The sequence below is a fragment of the Tenrec ecaudatus genome, chromosome 2 (assembly GCF_050624435.1).
Source record: "Tenrec ecaudatus isolate mTenEca1 chromosome 2, mTenEca1.hap1, whole genome shotgun sequence".
NCBI lineage: Eukaryota > Metazoa > Chordata > Mammalia > Afrosoricida > Tenrecidae > Tenrec > Tenrec ecaudatus.
This window is the reverse complement of record NC_134531.1, coordinates 277,111,200-277,132,448: the sequence shown is the minus strand read 5'-3', so window position 1 is coordinate 277,132,448 and position 21,249 is coordinate 277,111,200. Positions and strand designations below refer to the sequence as shown.

Below are 21,249 nucleotides of genomic sequence, written 5' to 3'. Positions count from 1 at the left end.
CTTGAGATGGTAACTTGTTACTCAGCAAACTTTTTATAAATAGCATATAAAAACACAATGCAGTGAAATAGTTTAATGAATCATGTAATACCCATTTGTGAATTGTTATAACACTTTATTTCAGACTGTCTTTTAATGATTAAATCCTAAAAAATATTCTAAGTTTTTTACTCTTGAATTTCTACCTACCAGTAATCTTAATGCTTTGTAAGTACTTGGGGTGTGAGGGTGGGGGGAGGGGGATGAAGCTGTTTTTAAAATATTCTATTTTTCAAATATTTTAGTAAATACTTATTAAAATAATCTGTTAAAACATGTGTCTCTCACCAGATATGTATATGCAGGTAGTTAAGATTCAATAGATTTCTTTTTTTTCTTTGTTTATATTTTATTAGGGGCTCATGCAACTCTTATCACAATCCACACATATACATACATCAATTGTATAAAGCACATCCGTACATTCTTTGCCCTAATCACTCTCAAAGCATTTGCTCTCCACTTAAGCCCTCCGCATCAGGTCCTCTTTTTTAATTTCCCCTCCCTCCTCAATAGATTTCTTTTATGGGTTATTTTGACTATTATTTTTTAATAATTTTGTTCTTTTTCATAGTATTTTTTTCTCTGCATGCTAGTGGACCAGTAAATCCTAACCTTTATAAATTTTAAAATGTACTTTGATATGCTTATGAATAACTTAAGTTAATAAGATGCTTTATAATGGCATACATTGTAAAGCAATATTACATGAATTTCATTCTGTTGTCATTGACTTCACTAATTCTCAGTTTACTCTATGGAATTTTGGGAGCCCATTTTTTGTTTTGAGAGTTTATGTGTTTTTAGGATTTTTTACTATAGCAAAGATTATATGATTGAACTTCAAACAGCTGTGTAAAATGAAATTAAGAAAGGGGGAACCGATTACAAGGATCTACATATAACCTTTCCCTGGGCTGACAACAGAAAAGTGGGTAAAGGGAAGATGTCAGACAGTGTAAGATATGGCAAAATAATAATAATTCATAAATAATCAAGGGTTCATGAGGGACAGGGGAGTGGGAGGGAGAAGAAAAAAATGAGTTGATACCAAGGGCTCAAGCAGAAAGCAAATGTTTTGAGAATGATGGTGGCAACAAATGTACAAATGTGCTTGACATAATGGATGTAGGTGACACAATGGATTGTGATGAGTTGTACGAGCCCCCAATAAAATAATTTTTAATGAAATTAAGAGATAATGGAATTTGTCCACCTTTTGTTGAGAACCTGTTGTATTACATGACTTTTAGATCTTATCTTAAAGTCATAGTGATAGGATTTGTAATTGAATAAAGTAATTGCTATTACTATGAAGATTATATTGGAACTTTTTAAAATAAAAAATACAGAATTTAAGTGATTGTATGTTAACTATATTTTGACACATTTTGCTACTTTTGTTACCATATGAATGACTTCATCATTTATTCCCAACTGTGATAAAGGAAATCCTAAAGTCGTAAAGAAAAAGCAAATAACAAAAGGAATGCCTAGATGAGCAGTGCAGATATGAATTAAGTCACAGTTATTATCTTTAGCTTTTTATTGCATAACCCATTTATACTGTATTGTCTTTCAGGAATGTATAAAAAATCTAAAGGTTATATATTTGCCGTCTTTTTGTTTTACGTGTTTTCTTGCAAACAATTGCGAATTTAGATTTTTTTTCACCTATTTATGCCAAAGAGAAAAAAGCTGGCATCAAGAGAAATGTCTGTACTAGACAAACCAGAATATAAACAGAAAGGAGAGGATAGTGGCACTCCTGACCACAAATTATGGTGCTGCTGATGACATTGACCCCATAAGCAAAATCTCAGATGATCGTCTTAAGGAATTTTCTAAAATGCAAGAATCAATGAATGCACAATATATTTTAGCAACATGATCCCTAGATAATGAAGGAATAGATTTCATCCAGAGGAATAGAAAAGATTTTATAACTCAGTAGTTTGTGATAAGAATCTAGACTGCCCTGGTTTGGTAAGAGAATTTGGTGACAGCACTCTTCCACCTTTGATGATCTTGTACCTTGAAATAGCACATAAGTTGAAAAATATTGAGGGCCAGTTTGTTAACAAAGGAAACTTAATGAAGTAGAATATTTTTAAATGTTGACCATTGTAATCGATACCTTTAATCTAAAAAACTAAAATATTTATAGTTATGAAACATTTCTTTTAGTCTACAAAGTTACGAGCTGTCTAGATGTTCAGAAGGGCCACATGTTGACAATATAAATATACAGCGAAGACCCTGAAGTGATCATGATGACAGCTAGAATTTATTGGACATGTAGTTGAAATACAGAATTAGTATTTGCAAGATATTTCCAGATTATCGAATGACCTGGAAGTGGTCAGTATCTTGCTCCTTTCAGAAACATAGCCCTTCAAACCCAGGAAAGTGTGAACTACATAACAGTCCATGCTTAAATTCTTATTTAAAACTCTGTTTGCATTATTACTTCACTCTTTTCCTGTCTATGCATTATTTCTAAATTGACTGAAATAATCATAAAATACATATGAGACATAGATACTAGTGATGACTTTTCTTGTTATACTGAGGCTTAAAATTATAGGGAGTGATTTTTATTTCAGATGGTAGTCATAATATCACATTTCAGTCACTCCTCAGTACTCTGAATGTTTTACTAAATTTTTGTTCTCAGAAACTCCACCTCTTATTTTATTACTGGGCAGGTTTTATTTTCCCCATCACATGTGGATTTATATAGCTAGTGTGCTTTAAAGACATTTATTTTGGCTGTCATAGCTACCAACCTCATATTTATTGATATGCTATTAAAATAATCCCTTCATCTCTACACTAATTTTTTTTCTTTCCAAGAGCTTACCACAGGTGTAAAAAATGTGTGAATCCGTCATTTGTTGATAAGATGGTGTTCTTTTTTTGTCTGGTCCTTTGACTCTCTCTGATTGTTTTCCCATTTGGAAAACCAAGGACTGGAATAATTTTGTCCCTTTGATACAGAAATTGTTTAGCAAGATAAACTATGCAAGTAACATCTCTTCTTCATTGTGTTAAGGAAAAGGATCTTGAATATTTTTAAAGAGGCAAATATACAAGTTCTAATAAAGTCAATATAGACATTAAGAAAACAGCAGATCAGTACATTTAAACTCTAATACTTTATTATACACTATTCCAATTTTAAATATTTTACTAGTAAACTAAGCTATGGAAGCTAAATTTGAAAATATGTATTATCTTGTGGAAATTATTAACCAAGTGTTCTTAGGTGAAGTTAAACACTGGCTGCATTCTTAAATAATGTGTCTATTAAACCAAGTAGGAGACAATTCTTCCAAGAATAGTGTGGTTGCCATTTTGAGTAAAATAAAGTAAATCAGACTGGCTAATGTTAGCTTAAGCAAATTTAAATTTAATGAATCTATTAGGTGGTGCTAATATTTTATATCATACCCAAATATCCATATATCCCCAAACGTTTTGCTGTTCCCATGTAGGTTGCCTTTTTCTCTTTTTTCCCCAAACTTATAAATAACATTTTGTGCCGTACACCAGCCTGTGTGATCATGATGTGTCAATGGTATCAGGCATCAGATATCAAAGACCCAAAACCAACCAAACAAACAAAAAGCATATCAAAGGGAAGGAGGTGGAAGGCAGAGTAGAGACCCAAAGCCCTTCAGCAGTCAATTGGACACCGCTTGTCAGAATGCCTGCAAGGAAGAGAAGACCCAGTCAGGGTGCAGTATAACATTGATGAAACACACACCCTTCCTCTAGTTCTTTAATGCTCCCCTTCTCCCCTACTACCATAACCCCAATCCTGTCTGACAAATCTGCCTAGACCAGAGCATGTATATCAGTATACCGGTACAGACAGATAAGAGTTTGCAACACAGGGAATCCAGAACAGATAAACCCCTTAGGACTAATAAGGGGAGCAGCGATACTAGGAGGATAAGGGTAGGGGGAATAAGGGGGAACCAATCAAAATGATTGATATTTGGCCCCCCTCCCAGGAGGACAGACAGCAGAAAAGTGGGTGAAATGAGACAGCAGGTATTGTAAGACATGAAACAAAATTATAAATTATTAAGGGGGCATGGGGGGGGGAGGGAGAAAATGAGCTTAGGCCAGGGCCTCAAGTTGAAAGAAAATGTTTTGAAAAAGACGATGACAACATATGTACAGATGTGTTTGACAAAATGAATATATGTATGGATTGTGATAAGAGCTGTAAGTGCCCCCAATAAAATAAAATAAAATAAAATAAAATTTTAAATGTATGCTCTGAAGAAGAAAGTGAAAGAATTGAAAAAGGTGAAACTTTTCTGTTCTTCGGGGAAATAGAGAAGAAAGTTATCTGAAGAAATTTTGCTCACTTGGTTCCCTGCAATAATAAAGTTTACATGGTTCCAGGAATCTGCTTTCCTCTGCATTTCATTTTCAGTAGGGAGATGGTAGGTGTTGGCATTGAGCTTCACCTCGGGCAGCCTTGGTAACCACAACCAGATAGTTTTGACTGACAGGTGACTCTTTAACTTATGAAAAAAATGGGGAGGTGGGGGGTCCATGAAAAGCTTTTTCCTCCCTCTTCAATATTTCATATAATTGATGCTGTTTATAGGATTTCTTTTCAAAGATATTAAAAATAACTACCTTGACTTTTAAAGGAATTATATTGGAAGTAATTACTCATCTTCCCTTCAAATGTATTCTAAATTGGTTTCTTGCCTGCTTTATAAGAAGATGGTGTGATAGTTTAGCTTAGAGACATATTTTTATGTATTACAATAACCACACTTTCTAAGTTGAAAATTGGTAAAACATGCCTTAACCTGTTTTTTAATGATACTCTTTTTAATCCCCCAAATATTTAAAACTTCACTTAGTTATTTAATTTATTGAACTTATTGCTAAAATAAAGTCACATGAAAATGTCTAGCAGTGTGTTAGTCTGGGTACATTACAGAAACAAATCCACAGAAACTCATGTGTAAGAGAGAGTTTTATATAAAGGGTAAGTGCACATCAAGAAAACATCCCAACCCAGCGCTGCCCAAGCACACAAGTCCAACATTAGCCCGTATGTCCCAACACCAATCCACAAAGTCTTCCTCCATTTCACAAAACACACACTATGACGCTGACTCTAGGAGGAAAGCGGAATAACTGAATGTGTAAGCATCTCAGCGCTGGCAGGGGTCTCCACGCGGCTGCTCCAGCACCCAGGGTTGCATCAGGTAGATCCATGTGACTTCTCAGGGATGTCTTGCAGGAAGTGAGCCTTGCCAGCTGAAGCAGGGAACCACTAAGGCAGCTGCACCCTGGTGCGACCATCACAAAGCATGAGACCCGAGAACTCGAAAGGCGACGCTCATGGAGTCATTTATCCCTCCGCCCTTCAGTTAATCCCACATGTGTTTATCGGCCAGGTTGGCACAAAAACTTGAACTATCTCAGGTAGGAAGAGAGAGTTTTAAATTAGGACCACTGTAAAGACAGGAGTGCAAATCCATCCAGCTTTGTCCTCTGTGTATTATTGCCTGTGCCAGCTCCCTTTTAAAATAAATGTAATTCATAAATCCTAAGATAAATCTCAAAGCCAATTGAAAGGGTATGTTGTTTTAAATTAAATGCTTAATAAAATAGAATGTTTAAGATGGCCTTTACCTTGTCATGCTTTTGGCCTCCATTGATGACATTATAGCGTAGGGCTTCAACTTTATGATTTTAATCATTTTAGTTTTTAACCTATTCACTATGACCCATGGATTTATGTTATTGAATATTATTTTTAATAATTTTATTGGGGATCGTATAGCTCATAACATTCCATACATCAGTTGTGTCAAGCATGTTGAATATTATTTTTGCTCATGTGAGGTTGCATTTGGGAATAAAATGTCTTCTTAATAGCAGTGTGTTTATTCAGTAATTTCATTCATTATTATAACCTTCAGCTAAGTATGTTGCTTTGTATCAGTGATGATTAACACAAGCCACAGCCCAGGTAGCTTAATGAAGGTGTTTTGTATATGTCACATTGTGTTTTTCAAGTTGAAAATTGAGTTGTTTTCCTATCTCCTATAGGAAATTATTAATTTTAATCTCTGCTATTTAGTCTCTGCGTTGTAATAGAAAATCTATCAAGAAATCATAGTTTAACATTGCAGAGAAATTATAACCACCCCTTTAAAAGGAAATTCAAGACAAGCTGTATTAATTTAGGTGTATATAAATTCATGGGTTTTTTTTCATGTGTTTTTTAATTTTAATAAATCATTTTATTGGGGGCTTTTACAGCTCTTATAACTATACATCATACATCATACATCAATTTTGTCAAGCACATTTGTACATATGTTACCACCATCATTTTCAAAACATTCTATTTGAACTCTTGGTATCAACTCCTCTTTTTTCCCTTTCCTACCTCACACTCCCACCCTCGTGAACCCTTGATAATTAATAAATTAATTTTATTTTCACATTTTAAATCATCCGCTGTCTTTTTTCACCCACATTTCTTTTGTTTGCCCCCCTGGCGGGGGTTTGGGTAGATAATAGGTCAATTCTAGAAATCGGTTCCCCCTTTCGCCTCCTTCCCCCACTTATCCTTACCCTCATGGTATCCCTACTCTCATTATTGGGTCTGAGGGGGTTTATCTGCCCCAGATTTTGTATGTCAAGAGCTCTTATCTGTATCAGTGTACATGTTCCGGTTTAGACAGATTTGTAAGGTACAACTGGTATCATGATAGTGGGATGGGGTGGGGACATTATAAAACTAGAGGAGTGTTGTGTGTTTTATCAGTGCTATCCTGCACCTTGGCCGGCCCTTCCTTGTGACCCTTCTGTGAGGGGATGTCCAGTTGTCTACAGAAGGGCTTTGAGTCTCCATTCCAAACCCCCTTGTTAGCATCAAAATGGCTGATGGGGGAGCAGTTGAGTAGATCTAATGTCATCAGCAGGAACGTGGCAGGTTCAGAAGGCCTCACACACACAAGCTTGAAGGTAAACAAGGGACAGATAGGATCCATTTCTCCTCTATGTCTCTCTCATAAAATAGCGAGACCACCAAGAAGGCGTGACCAGAGTGCAACCTAACTGATAGACTGGGCCCTACACTTATCGTCACACAGGTACAAATTGACACAAAAACCTGGCCATCCCATGTGCCAACCTACGTATTGCCACCATCTGCATGTGCTCCGTCATTTCTGCCACTTTTACTTTGTGCTGTGCTTACTGCATCCACGTTCACTGTCACTTAAAAAACAAACAAGCAAACAAACAACAAAACCTAGTCTCTGCTTTATAAAATGTGTTTTCTGCACTCTGCCTATCTAAATGTCTCTTCTGATTCCAGGTAAAAGAGTGACATACAATACTTGTCCATGTATGCCAGCCCTATTTCGCTCAGCGTCCTGCCTTTCAGGCCCTTCCTGCGGTCATCATTGTTCTTCTTGATTACTTAGTTTCCCATTGTAGTGCTTTCCACTTATTATCTGCTATTTTGAATAAAGCAGCAATGTGCATGTCATCATTTTTTGGTCTCTAGCAAACCCTGGTGGCATAGTGATCTAAGGCCTAGGCCACAATGTGATCCAAAGGGTAAGCAGTTCAAATCCATCAGCCACTCAGCAGGAGAAAGAGGCTTTCTGCTTCAGTAAACAGCTACAGGCTAGGAAACTCACAAAGGAAGTTGTACCTTGTCCTTTGGAGTCACTATGAGCCGGCATCGACTCGATGGCAGTGCGTTTGGTTTGGTTTTAATGGGTATCTACCTAGGAGTGGCATGAGTGGATGATACCCACTGCCATCGAGTAAATTCCAGTGCTACGCAGCAGAATAGAACTCCCCATTGGAGTTGGCAAATTTGTATATCTTTAGAGGAGTCGAATGCCTGTCTTTCACCTTCGGAGCAGTTTGAACTGCAGACCTCGTGTTTAGCAGCCCAACACTTAGCCCACTACACCACCAGGGCGCCTTTCCTCGGTCACGGTGGTGCTACCTCAGTGTTGGGAGGAAGCGCAGTATCATTTCCTGGAGCGGCTAAACCATTTTACAGCCTCGTCAGTAGTGGATTTTCATCTCCACGCGTCCTTGCCATCCTTTAAGCGGAGATATGCTTTTAGCCAGGATAGTCACGGGTTATATCATTGTGATTTTGGTTTGCATCCTGCCAGTGGCTCACGACCGTGCGCAGTTTTTCACGTTAACAACTTGGATGTCCTCTGTGGTGCATGTCCTGCTCATATCCTTTGACCGTTTTGTGATTGGATTATTCCATATTTTATTTTGTGAATTGCTGCCATTTTCTGTAGATTTTAAAGATTAGGGAAAAAATCTGAAGATCTGTTTCAAGTCTGTAGGTTGTCACTTTTCTCTAAATGAAAATGTATTTTGATAAGCATAAGTTTTTAATTTTGTGAGGTCTCATTCTATCTTGTCAACATCTGTTTGAGTGTTTGTTATAATATTATTCTATTTTTACAAAGATTGGGTCCCCTAGTTGAGTCCCATGCTCTTGCTAAGGAGCTTTATGCTCTAACAGTTAGGCCTTTGCTCAATTTTGAGTTAGCTTTTGTGTCTGCTCTGAGGTCTGAGTACAGTTTCATTTCTTTGCTGGTGGTTTGCAAGTTCTATTTATTAAAGAGATGGATTCTGCCCTACTGAATGGACTTTGAACCCTTGTTGGAAATAGCCTGTCCTTAGAAGGACATTTCATGGGTTTATGTGTCTTATCACTGAGCCAACCAAGCCATACCGATTACATTGGCCTATAGTCTTTTTAATTATTTTTTAATTGGGGTGTGCAAGACTGTCCGTTTGTTCTTTTCTTTTATTGTTGCTTTCAGAACGGTGCTGGGATTTATTATATTGGGATTTCATTGAATCTGTCGATGTGTGTGTGTGTGTGTGTGTGTGTGATTCCCATTTTTACTATATTATCTTCCAATCCATGAGCATGAGGTGTTTTTCCATTTTTGTAGGTATCTTAGATTCTTCCACTACTGTTGTATATTTTTATGGTGTGGTTTTTCTATGTCCATTGTTAGATTAATTTTTAGGCTTCTTGTCAAGATGTCTGTTGTTAATGATATTATTTTCTGGATTTTCAGAGTGGCCTTTATTAGGATAAAGGAACCCAACTGATTTTTGTGTGTTGGTCGTGTACCCGGCGACATTGTGTATTCTGTTAGTTTCATCACTTTCCTTAGGGAATCTTAACAATCTTCTTTGTAAACGACCATGCTATCTGCGAAGAAAGAGGGTTTCGCTTCTTCCTTTCTGACTTAGATAGCATTCATTTATCTTTCTTGCCTACTGCTCTGACTAGAACTTCCAGGACAGTGCTAAATGAAAATGGCGCTGATGGGCATCCCTGTGTCATGTATATTCTCGAAGGAAAGGCTCTTAGACTTTCATCACTGAGTGTAATGCTGGCTAATGATTTTGCGCGCTGCTGCTGTTAGGTGCCACCCGGTCAGTTCTGATCCATAGTGACCCTGTGTACAATGGAAGAAAATGCCAGCTAGTTCTTGTGCCATCCTCATTGCTGTTATGGTTGAGCCCGTTGTCATAGTCTACCTGGATTAGGATTGTCTCCTTTTCTTTGAGCCTCTAATTTAGCAAGTATGATACCTTTCTTTTCTTTTATATCATGCATTAGTTTCTCTTGAAAATATGTCAAAAGTACTCAAGACAAAGTCATGCCCTCCTTACTATTCCCTTAATTATGTTGACAGGTCCTCCTCCTATTCCTATTCTGCAAAACCTTTTTATTAGGAAATGTGATTGCATTTATTGATTGTCTTTTTGGCACCAATTTATATAACCATAGGGTTCTTTACCATTGTTTACTTGGATGGCATATTGATTAATTTTCTAGTGTTGAACTACACTTCTGATCCTGAGATGAATTCCACTTGATCGGATGTATGCTTTTTTTCTTTTTAATACGTTACTAAAGTGTGTTGGCTAGAATTTTATTGAAAATGCTTACATTTATTATTAAAAGAGTTATTAGTCCATAATATCCCTTCGTTTGAAGATTTCTTTGCCTGGTTTGGGTCCCAAGGTTATACTAGTTTCATAGAAAGAGTTTGGTAGTATCCCTTCCTGATCTGTGTTTTTGAAAAAAATTGAGTAGATTGGGATTAATGCTTCTCTGAAGACATGCTAGAATTTTCTGTTGTAGTCATCTGGTCCTGGACATGTCTGTCTGTTGGGGCAAGGGTTGGTTTCTTTTGGTTGTTATGATATATCTTTTCTTTTGAAAAGGGTCTGTTTATTTTTTTTTCTAACTTTATATGCATTAATGTGTAAAGATAGTGTGTTTCTAGGAATCTGTCCATCTCATCTGAGTTTTCAAATTTGTTGGAGGAGAAGTTTTTCATAGTAATTGGTTATGATCTTTATCTGTTTGATCTGTTGCAAGATTAATCACCAATTTGATTAGTTAATTTTGTTATTTACCTATTTTAGGTGTCTTTTCTTGTGTCAAGGTAGCCAGTGTTCTGTCTGTTTTGTTGATCCTTTTAAAGAATCAACTGATGGTATTGGTTTCTTTTTATCGTTGTCCTGTTCTGTTGTACATCAGGTCACTGTGACTTGGAACCAGTTCCGTGGCACCTAACAACAACAGCAATGTGTTTATTCTGTGCTTATCTCTATTATTTATTTTTCGTTGTAGCTTGTGGCTTCTTTCTTTTCTATTTCTTCAAGTTGTTGGCTTACGTTAATGATGGGCGATCTGTCTTCATTTTGAATAAAAATTTGTTGCTATGAATTTTCCTATGCGTATTGCTTTTGCTATGCCATGGAGGCTTAGTTATATTTTTATTCATATTCAACTGATTGTCATAACTTTACAATTTTATTTTTGAGTCTCTATATGATTGTGTTTGTTCACATTGTTCTTTTTTCTCGGTTCTCTTGAGACTTGATATGTTTAGTTTTGTCTTATTTCATTTTACCTCTGTTTGAATACATTATTGTGTTTCTTTTGCTCTTAAATCATTCTTTTCTCTTACTTCCTTTAATCCCTTTGATCTTTTTAATTGCCATACGTACTCTCATTTTTATTCTTCTATTTGTTTCCTGATATTTTTAGTGTTTGTATTTTCTTTAAACCTATTGAGCCCTATAGTCTGAAATTTATCAGTTTTTTGTATTTGGCATAGGAGAAATTTTATCTCCATGTTTTCTTTTTCTTTTGATCAGTCTTTTTTAAAAAGTTGTGTGGTTTATAATTTTTAGTTGATGTTGTTAACTTAATAATTTACTTATTTAAAATATGGTGTGGTGGGTTATGCACGATATTCACCTGCTGCTCCGTGGGATCGAGAAGGGCTTTCTGACCCTGGGGAAGTATTGCCTGAGATGCAAGGGGTACTTTTACTCTGACCTATACAGTTGCTGTGGGTTAGAATTGACTCCATGGAGGCGGGTTTGGTTTGGTTTGGGACTCTTATTTTTGTGGGAACTTTTAGTGATTGAACCCCCGGGTGATTCAGGGACCAAGAGCCCAGCTGCCAACTGAAAAGCCATGACCATACTGACAAGGTGCCCCACCGGGCAAAGATGTGGCAGCCCACATCCACAGACTCACAACTCTTGAGAAACGCAGCACGGATCAATTTCACTAGTCTCACAGGTTTGGTCTCTTCTGCTGGGAGCACTAGTGTACACTTTCATGCTTCTTTCTTCTGAATGCGTGTTCCAAGTCTCCCTGGTGAGTACCCCTGCCCAGACTGATCCATGCCTGTCCATCTGAGGCCTGAGTGAGATTCAACAACAATCTCTCAGTGTTGTGGTCTCCCTTCATCACCACCAGCCCCCAGTTTCAGAGCCCATGAAGTCCCATAGCCACTTAGTGCTTCCTTAAAAACAATTGGCTTACAATTTCCTTAGGTTATTTCTCCTACTCTGTGTTCCCGCTTTGGGATGTTACCCAGCCGAATCCCAAAATGACTGTGTGAGTTAGGCTCCTAATGTTATTGAGTACTTCTTCCAGTTTCTGTTTCATCCCTCCTGTCCTCCTGACCCCTCTTGGAAACTCACCCGTCCTCTACAATACTTCCATTGCAGTCCAGAGTAGTGAGATCTGAGTTTGCCTTAGATGTATTTGTTACTCAGTGGCTACTTGCCGTCTTGCTCCCTCCTGAGTAAACATCAAAAACACCCTGCTTGTCTGTCTTTAATGAAGCATTATAAAGATAAAGGGTGGATAAGTTTGTGATTGTATTTTAACATATATTTGACTAAGATGATAACATTGCATTCTGCCAAGTTTAAACAATCTCAAACTTGTTAGTGCTTTATGTTTCTGTGAAAACAAAAATTCTAAAAATTGCTGGTGGCATAGTGGGTTACATATTATGTTGTTAAACTTCCAGGCACTTCACAGGAGAAAGATAAGGCTTTCTACTGCTATAAACAGTAACGGGCAATTCTAGCCAGCCCTGTACCGTTGCTCTGAGTCGGAATTGACTCTCTGGCAGTGAGTTTGGTTGACTTTGGTCTGATGTTTTGGGAACGATGTAAAAATTGAATTCATTCTGAAGACCTCAACCCTCCCATGAGATTAATCATACAAATTCATGTCGTTTGTATCCCTTTACCTTTTTCTGCATATCTACTTGTTTTATTTCTAATGGTCTAGTGTATAAGTAAATAAGGAGCGAATTTTAACACCCCCGTAAAGCTATAAAGGAGACTGGGCATTCAGGTAATTTTGAAGAAAAAAAGATGGATATTGAACTCAGAATGAAAAGTAGCAGGCTTTAAAATAGAGAGTTAGAGAACATTGAATCATTTTCTAATTTATTTTATTATTGTAATAGTGGCTTAATCCCTATTTTTCTGGTAGAGATTTCCAGTATAACACTATAAATTATTGAAAAACTTTCGTGTGTGTGTGTGTGTGAGAGAGAGAGAGAGGGGGGGGAGCTGGTGGCTTTATAAAAGAGGAGAAGAGTAAGACAGAAGGCGGTCAGAGGAAGGACACCATGCGACACAGTAGCCATTAACCTCTGTCGAGTCTGTGAGAATGAATGAAATGTGAAAATGCTTTTGCTTATAGGTATGGTGTGAAACTACTTCGATGTCTCCCTAACTGTTTCTATTTATTGTTTTTCAGAATACTGACACTTTGATTTAATGAAGAGCAAACAGTGATGATGGAAAAGCAATACACTCACTAAGGATTACAACTTCTTGCTGCTACGGACCCTTGTGTTAAGGAATTCTTCTCCTTGCTTAGCAGTTGGCCAGCAATTTGGTCCGCCTGCGTTGGCACCTGCCTGCTCTTTACTTTGTCATTACCAGAAGAAATCGTAGTCGGAATGTAACAGTAGAGCTCTTTCTAATTGCTATGGAACATGATACACCGACACTCACTTGTTAGAGTTGCATCCCACTCACGCACAGAAATCCCTTCGTAAAGTGAAAGACCCAAGCCCTCGTGAATACTTGTATTGAACATGACTCATGGAGAAGAGCTTGGCTCTGATGTGCACCAGGATTCTATCGTTTTAACTTACCTAGAAGGATTACTAATGCATCAGGCAGCCGGGGGATCAGCTACTGCAGTCGACAAAACGTCTGCTGGGCATGATGAGGAAGATCAGAACTTTAACATTTCCGGCAATATATTCCCTACCTGCCAAAGTAATGGCCCGGTTCTCAATGCACACACATATCAGGGGTCTGGCATGCTGCATCTCAAAAAAGCCAGACTGCTGCAATCGTCGGAGGACTGGAATGCAGCTAAGCGGAAGAGACTGTCTGATTCCATCGTAAATTTAAACGTAAAGAAGGAAGCTTTGCTGGCTGGCATGGTTGACAGTGTGCCTAAAGGCAAACAGGATAGCACACTACTGGCCTCTTTACTGCAGTCATTCAGCTCCAGGCTGCAGACGGTTGCTCTGTCACAACAAATTAGGCAGAGCCTTAAGGAGCAAGGGTATGCCCTGAGTCACGAGGCTTTGCAAGTGGAGAAAGATTTAAGGTGCTATGGTGTGGCATCCAGCCACTTAAAGACCTTGTTGAAGAAAAGTAAAGCTAAAAATCAAAAGCCTGACACCACTCTTCCTGACGTGCCGAAGCACCTCGCGAGAGACAGGTTTGTGGAGTCCCCTCATCACGTTGGGCAGGGCGGAGCGAAGGTCATGAGCGAGCCCCTGTCCTGCGCCGCGCGACTGCAGGCTGTGGCAAGCATGGTGGAGAAAAGGGCCAGTCCTGCCACCTCACCGAAGCCCAGCGTGGCTTGTAGCCAGTTAGCGCTGCTTCTATCCAGTGAAGCCCATTTGCAGCAGTATTCCCGGGAACACGCTTTAAAAACACAAAATGCAAATCAGGTGGCAAGTGAAAGACTTGCAGCTATGGCCAGACTACAGGAAAATGGCCAGAAGGATGCTGGCGGTTTCCAACTGGCAAAGGGAATGTCAAGCCATCAGAATGGTCAGACCAGGACATCATCAAGCAAACCCATGGTGAACAAGAGCAATTCTACAACATTTCAAAGTCCCACGGGCATCGTCCCTTCTTCCCCCAAAAATCCAGGCTACAAGAACTCCCTAGAGAGAAGCAATGTAAAACAAGCCGCAAGCAACAGTTTGCTTTTACATCTTCTTAAGAGCCAGACTATACCTAAGCCAATGAATGGGCACAATCACAGTGAAAGAGGGAGTATTTTTGAGGAGAGTAGCACACCTACCACTGTCGATGACTATTCTGATCACAATCCTAGTTTTACAGATGACAGCAGTGGTGATGAAAGCTCATATTCCAACTGTGTCCCCATAGACCTGTCTTGCAAACATCGAACCGAAAAGCCAGAGTCTGACCAATCTGTATCTCTAGATAACTTAACCGAATCTTTGCTAAACACTTGGGATCCAAAAGTCCGAGACATAGATATCAAAGAAGATAAAGATACCTCAAAGAATTCTAAGCTAAATTCACACCAGAAAGTTACACTTCTTCAATTGCTACTTGGCCATAAGAACGAAGAAAGTGTGGGGGGAAATCCCAGCCCTCAGGGAGTACACAGTGATGTGACCAAGTTCAATTCACCCGGTTATACCAGGACTTCTGTCATAGAAAGCCCCACTACAGATAGGACTGCCACTCCAGGGAGCACTCCACCATTACTTACATCCACCGATGCAGACTCCCCCATCAATCTTTCCCAGCAGTCTATGGTCATCAAATGGAGTACTCCGTCGTATGCCTGCAGTACCCCACGTGACAAACTACTGAGTCCTGCCTCTAACCACTTGATAGACCTAACAAGGAACAAAGACCTACAAACAGAAAAACCAGTCCAAAATGAAGGTGCACAAAACTCTGCAAATTTTAGTGCCAGTAAGTTGTTACAAAACTTAGCCCAGTGCGGGTTGCAGTCTTCTCTCCCGGTGGAGGAGCACAGACCCAGTAAGCAGCTGTTAACGGCAAAAACAGATAAACCCATAAGCATGATGGATCAATTGAATAGCCCTCTGCTCTCCAATAAGACGAATGCGGTCGAAGAAAATAAAGCATTCAGTAGTCAGGCAGCAGTTCCTGAGCCAGGACTCTGTGGCTCTGAAATAGAAAACCTGCTTGAAAGACGTACCGTCCTCCAGTTGCTCCTGGGGAACCCCAACAAAGGCAAGAGTGAGAAGCAAGCGAAAACTCTCCTGAGAGAGGAGAGTACTCAGGAACACACCGAGAGAGCTCTAAGTGAGCAAATATTAATGGTGAAGATAAAATCTGAGCCTTGTGATGACCCGCACGGTCATAATACAAACGTGCGCTTGAGCCATGATTTGAAGGGCAGCCCATTCTCAGGCATGGCTCCCCCCATGCCCAGAGGCACAGCTGCCTCACCGGCCTCCGAGGACATTAAATCAGAGCCTGTCTCACCTCAGGACTTCTCTTTCTCAAAGAATGGTCTGCTGAGTCGATTGCTGAGACAAAATCAGGAGAGCTACCTGACAGACGACCTGGACAGGAGTTACAGAAACAGTGACCTGGCGCTGGTAGAATCAAAGAATCTTTGCGTGGTCCCTAAGAAAAGGAAGCTTCAGACCGAGCCTTTAGAAAATCCTTTTAAAAAGATGAAAAGTAACATGGGTGATGCTGCAAACAGTCCCAGTGCTCCAGAGGTTCTGTATGGGTCCTTGCTTAACCAGCAAGAGCTGAAATTCAGCAGAAATGATCTTGAATTTAAATACCCTGCCGGCCATAGTTCAAGCCGTGAAAGTGAACACAGGAGTTGGGCAAGAGAGAGCAAAAGCTTCAATGTTCTGAAGAAACTGCTTCTTTCAGAAAACTGCGTAAGAGATTTGTCTCAGCACAGGAATAACTCTGCCGTCGCCAGTAAAAAGAAAGGACATAGAAGTGATGGAGCCAGTAGCAAACCTGAGTTCAGCATCTCCTCCCTAAATGGACTGATGTACAGTTCCACTCAACCCAACAACTGCATGGAGAACAGGACCTTTCCGTACCCAGGAGTTGTAACGTCTCCCGTGAGCCCCCCTCTCCCTGAGCATTTAGGTTGTGGGGGGTCGAGACCAGACTCCGGGCTAGTGAATGGTTGTTCTGTGCCCAGTGAGAAGGGCCCCATTAAGTGGGTTATCACAGATGCGGAGAAGAATGACTATGAAAAAGATTCCCCAAGACTGACCAAAACGAACCCGATACTATATTACATGCTCCAGAAAGGAGGGAATTCTCTTCCCAGTGGAGAAGCCCAGGACAAGGACATGTGGAGGGGGCCTGCATGTGCTGACGGTGGGGTCTCCCGGGTTACAGTCAAAGAAGAGTTACTTCCTACTGCAGAAAGTACAGCTTCATTCTTTAATTTAAGAAGCCCTTACGGTAGCCATGTGGGAGCTCGTGTGTCGCATCCGCATTGTGCAAATGGAGAAGCGTATGGATTTCTGGGCAACATGCTAACGATAAAGAAGGAATCAGAATAAAATGTACCTGCTATCCAGCTTTGGATCTTTTAGAAACTAATCAATAGAAACTTGGATCTGTTATAAATAAGAGCATGATTTGAGAAAAGCATGGTATAACTGAAACTTTTTAAAAAATTTATTTGGACGAGTATTGGTTACTGGTGATATTTAAACAGATGCTACTTTTTGCTGTACGTTAGCTGTCACGAGGGAAGTACTGAACTAGCAGCTGGTTGTTTAACACTTCAGTGTGCATCAGACATCAACTGTGAGTAGCCTGTGAATGAATTATTTGATCATCATAAATAATAGGCATAAATTAAAATGTAAATCTCCATCCACAGTGGATCACTGCATTTCTGTTGCCTTCCATCCCACCCTCTATCAGGGTACTTTCTTTTGCTTTGGGGAACTTGGTTCACATTACACACTTTTTTAAAGTCCAAGTAACTATAAGTGATGAGTATGAAATAAAAAAAAGCGAGTGCTGATTCTCTTTCATTATCCAACTCAGTACTAAATTATGGGGTTCCTGGGGGAAATGCTCCCATTTTTCACTTTTGCTAAAAAACAAAACTTATTTGTAAACTCTCGGAGGGGGTTTTGTGATTCCTTATGTCTCTACTCCAACCAAGCCCTTTTCAATACAGATCTTTAAACCTTGTACTACTTAGTAAAACTTGATTACAATTGAGGAAGGTATGCTAGACTCTTTAACAAATAAAAGGCAGATTTCCATTTTTGTATTTTAACTACTTTACTAAATTAATACTCCCCCTTTTACAGAATTAGGACAGTGAAAATTAATCTTCGGGTGGCTTCCTGAATACTCGAGTTTTAAGCGATTGTTTTTACCAGGAGCAACATGGTTTTTGTTTGACAGTCTCTCACCACCTCTCATACAAGTTCATCCTCACCGTTCCCGTGCTACCTGTGAGTCTTAAGACCAGAGTTTTTAAAAACAGACTCAGATGAACTGTATTAGAATCATCTGGAGTGCTGGCCTTACAACATAGATGCCTAGGCAGCCTCTCAGATGTGCAGGCTGATCATCTGTTAAGTGGGCGTGGGAATCCTCCAGCTCCCTCTTAACTCTCCTCCTAGGCCTTTCTTCATCAAACTGAAGTTTGACGATTGTTACTTACGGCTTTTCTCACAACAGAATAAGATTGTAAAACAAAACACAAAACAGAAGGAAAAAAAACCCCATTTGATGCTTTTATTTTCCCCAACCCATTCACACATCAACTCAGAAAATTTTAATATTGTAGCACATGTGTTTACCTTTATGTCTTTGGAAGTCGGGTTCATAATACTTTTTATGTCAACGACGACAACAGATGGGCGTGGCTGGGACAACTTTCATACCTGGCTCAACATCTCAGGAAAATCTGTGATTATACGTTCTAATGAGTAACATCTATTTAATTAGCCTTAGGATGGAAAAACAGGGCCACTTACCCAACTCAGGTGATTCTAGGATGGTTTGGAAATTTCTCCTGAATACATCCTTGTATTAAAACCGTTATCTTAAAAACAATGCTGACAAATATATGAAAACATTTAGTTCAAACCCAAGAAAGGTACTGCACTTAGAGAGACTCAACAAAAAAAGTCCAACGGGCACAGATAACAGACAAACTTGTACACAGTCACTGCACTGGACCCACCGTGTCTGCATCCAGCTTAAAAGGGAACCTTGGCATTCTCTCAGGAGAACTGACTGTGTTACTGAGCCACCTGTGGGGTTTGATCCGGTAGCAAGTCCATGCTCTCAAGTTTGGTTTTGACAATTCATAATTCATCCACCAAATACTTTGTTTCCAATTGTGAGCCAGTTAAGCAACTGATAAAGCAAAAATTACTATATAATCAAATATTAATTAGAAAGAAATCTACTTGAAGTTGTTTCTAAGATTTTTATATTTGAAAAATGAGCGTTATTTCCTAACATCTAAAATCTAAATGGTTATTTTTTTCTCAAACTGCTTTGTAAATAATGACTGGACCCATTATAAAACAGTAAGAGGGAATCCTAATGCTGCATCATAAAGCCATGAAGGCACACACTTACTCTGAGAAGGAACTACAGGCCAGTGAATATATCGAGCTCCATCCCATATTCACTGTGCAAAAATCTTGTCTACACTAGATCGATAAGCTTTTTAACAAGTTGTTTTTGTTTTATTGTTTTGTTTTGGCTTTGCCTGCTATTTGAAAGTTCTGGAGCCTTAAAGGTATCCTTAAACATTAATTAATTAAAAAGATATACTCCCTTGATACAGGAAAGTGGACTTTTTACAAGGAATTTAAATGTGAAATTTAGGTCAAGGAAAAGAACATCAAGGGCAACACTGGTATTTTTGGTTGTTCGGTGTTTTCTGTTCTTGTTAAGGAAAGGAATGAGGATGTGTAAATGCATCAATAATTGTAACTACAAAGAGTACAGTTCTGGTTTATTGGGCAGAGCTCCACTTTTGAGTTGAGGGTGATTTTAAAGAAGAGCAAATACAAGAACATACATCCAGCAATTTGTCATGCATGTGTAAACACGAGGCAAACGTACACACTTCCAAGGCCTACCTTAGGTATGTAGACAATATCTTCCTAAAGTCATTTGTGAAAGGGTACTATAGCTCATGGACATCAGTAAGGTAGCATTACCTGTTTATTCTCTGCTGCATCTTACAAACGAGTAAACTGGTGAGAGTATATATTTTATATATATATATGTGTGTATGTGTATATATATATAAAATATGTATATGTATACATATATATGGACTTGTTACATGAAGATGTTAAAATTGGTTTTTAAAGGTGATGTAAATAATGATTTCCTTAATAAAAAACATATTTTGTATTGTTCTAATGCAACAGAAAAGCCTTTTAATCTCTTTGGGTTATGTATATTCCATGTATAAGTGTAAATATAATCAGACTGGTTTAAAAATGTGCATGTATGTATACAGTTGCAAGTCTGGACAAATGTATCAAATAAACCTTTTATTTAAGTTGTGATTACCTGCTGCATGAAAGTGCATGGGAGACCCTGTGCATCTGTGCATTTAGCAAAACCGTCTTGACGAGTCAGATCAGATGTTCATCCCAACATGACAGTATTCCATTTCTGGACATGACTTCTGTGGTTTAAGCATTGTGGAAGAATGTGCTTTGAATCCAAGGGTCTTAATTTGTTTTTGTTTTGCTTTTTAATCAAGCCAACCACTTTTCAACATAAAAGAATTGACACAGCCACTTTCATGAATTTTTCAATCCCATTGGAAACCATGATATTACCAGTATAAGCAAATGCTGGAATATGCAGGCACATTGCTGCTCATGGTATGGATTCTGGGGTTTACACAACCAATTTTGATGCGACGTGCTCAGTAATAGAACTTGTTATTTTTATTAGAAATTTAATTTCTTCATTTGATGTCATGAAACTGTACATACTGCAGTGTGGAATTTGGGTTTTGTTTTTTAATCTTTTAGTGTTGACCTGCTGCAGTGAATTTGAATAAATGAGGGAAAAAATTCAATTTCTCTGGTCTGAAATGACTGTGATTTTGTGGATTCTCTGTAGTATTTTAAGGTTTCCCAGAAACTTGAATAATCAAGTCCCCGGTAATGAAAATAGTGGCAGATCCCCAAGGATACTTTGTCCTTCTCAGAAAAAACAAAGGGGGTGAGGGGGTGGGACACAAGGGGCAGATAGCCAGCGAGTTAGTGCGGCTCCTGTCGAGACACCCGAGCAGTGCTGCTCAGCCGGACAAAATGCCTGTCGGATTGGGCAGTGTTCACACTTTATGTAATGAAGGCTTGCTCTTAAGGTTTTATTAGAGGGCTTTTAGCCAGTTCTCAAAGGGCATTTGTGTTAAATAAATGGGAGAAACAGCAGTTTCCAGAAGCGAATGTCCATGTGGCCACAACTCACGTGTAATATTTACTACATGGAACCGTTCGTGGTAATAAATCCAAAAGCAAACCCACTTCGGGGGATCAGGTGGATCCCTACCCACAGTGGGCCTGCCTGGAGGACAGAGAAGAGCTGCCCCGTTGGCATCGAGCTGTTAATGCCATTCTCTCTCGGGGGGCAGCTTCATGGCTTGCATCGTTTGCCGAGTAGCCTGGCACTCAGCCACTGTGCCACCAGGTTCCCGTTGGCGGTGACAGAGGATCAAATATATACTATGCACATAGAGAAGCCATTGCCTTAGGCGGCTAGTGCTGCCGTGACGTAAGGAGG

The 21,249-nt window shown here is 39.1% G+C and overlaps 1 protein-coding gene across 5 annotated transcripts in view; it reads left to right on the top strand.

Moving 5' to 3' along the window:
• Positions 1–20,542, top strand: part of NRIP1 (nuclear receptor interacting protein 1) — a 104,109-nt gene extending 83,567 nt beyond the window's left edge. For all 5 annotated transcript variants that reach the window (XM_075542459.1, XM_075542457.1, XM_075542460.1 and 2 more), the window contains one exon: positions 13,190–20,542. In XM_075542459.1, the coding sequence (XP_075398574.1) occupies positions 13,533–17,015 (3,483 nt within the window). In that variant the 5' untranslated portion in view covers positions 13,190–13,532 and the 3' untranslated portion in view covers positions 17,016–20,542. The remainder of the gene's footprint in view (positions 1–13,189) is intronic.
• Positions 20,543–21,249: the final 707 nt, after the last annotated feature.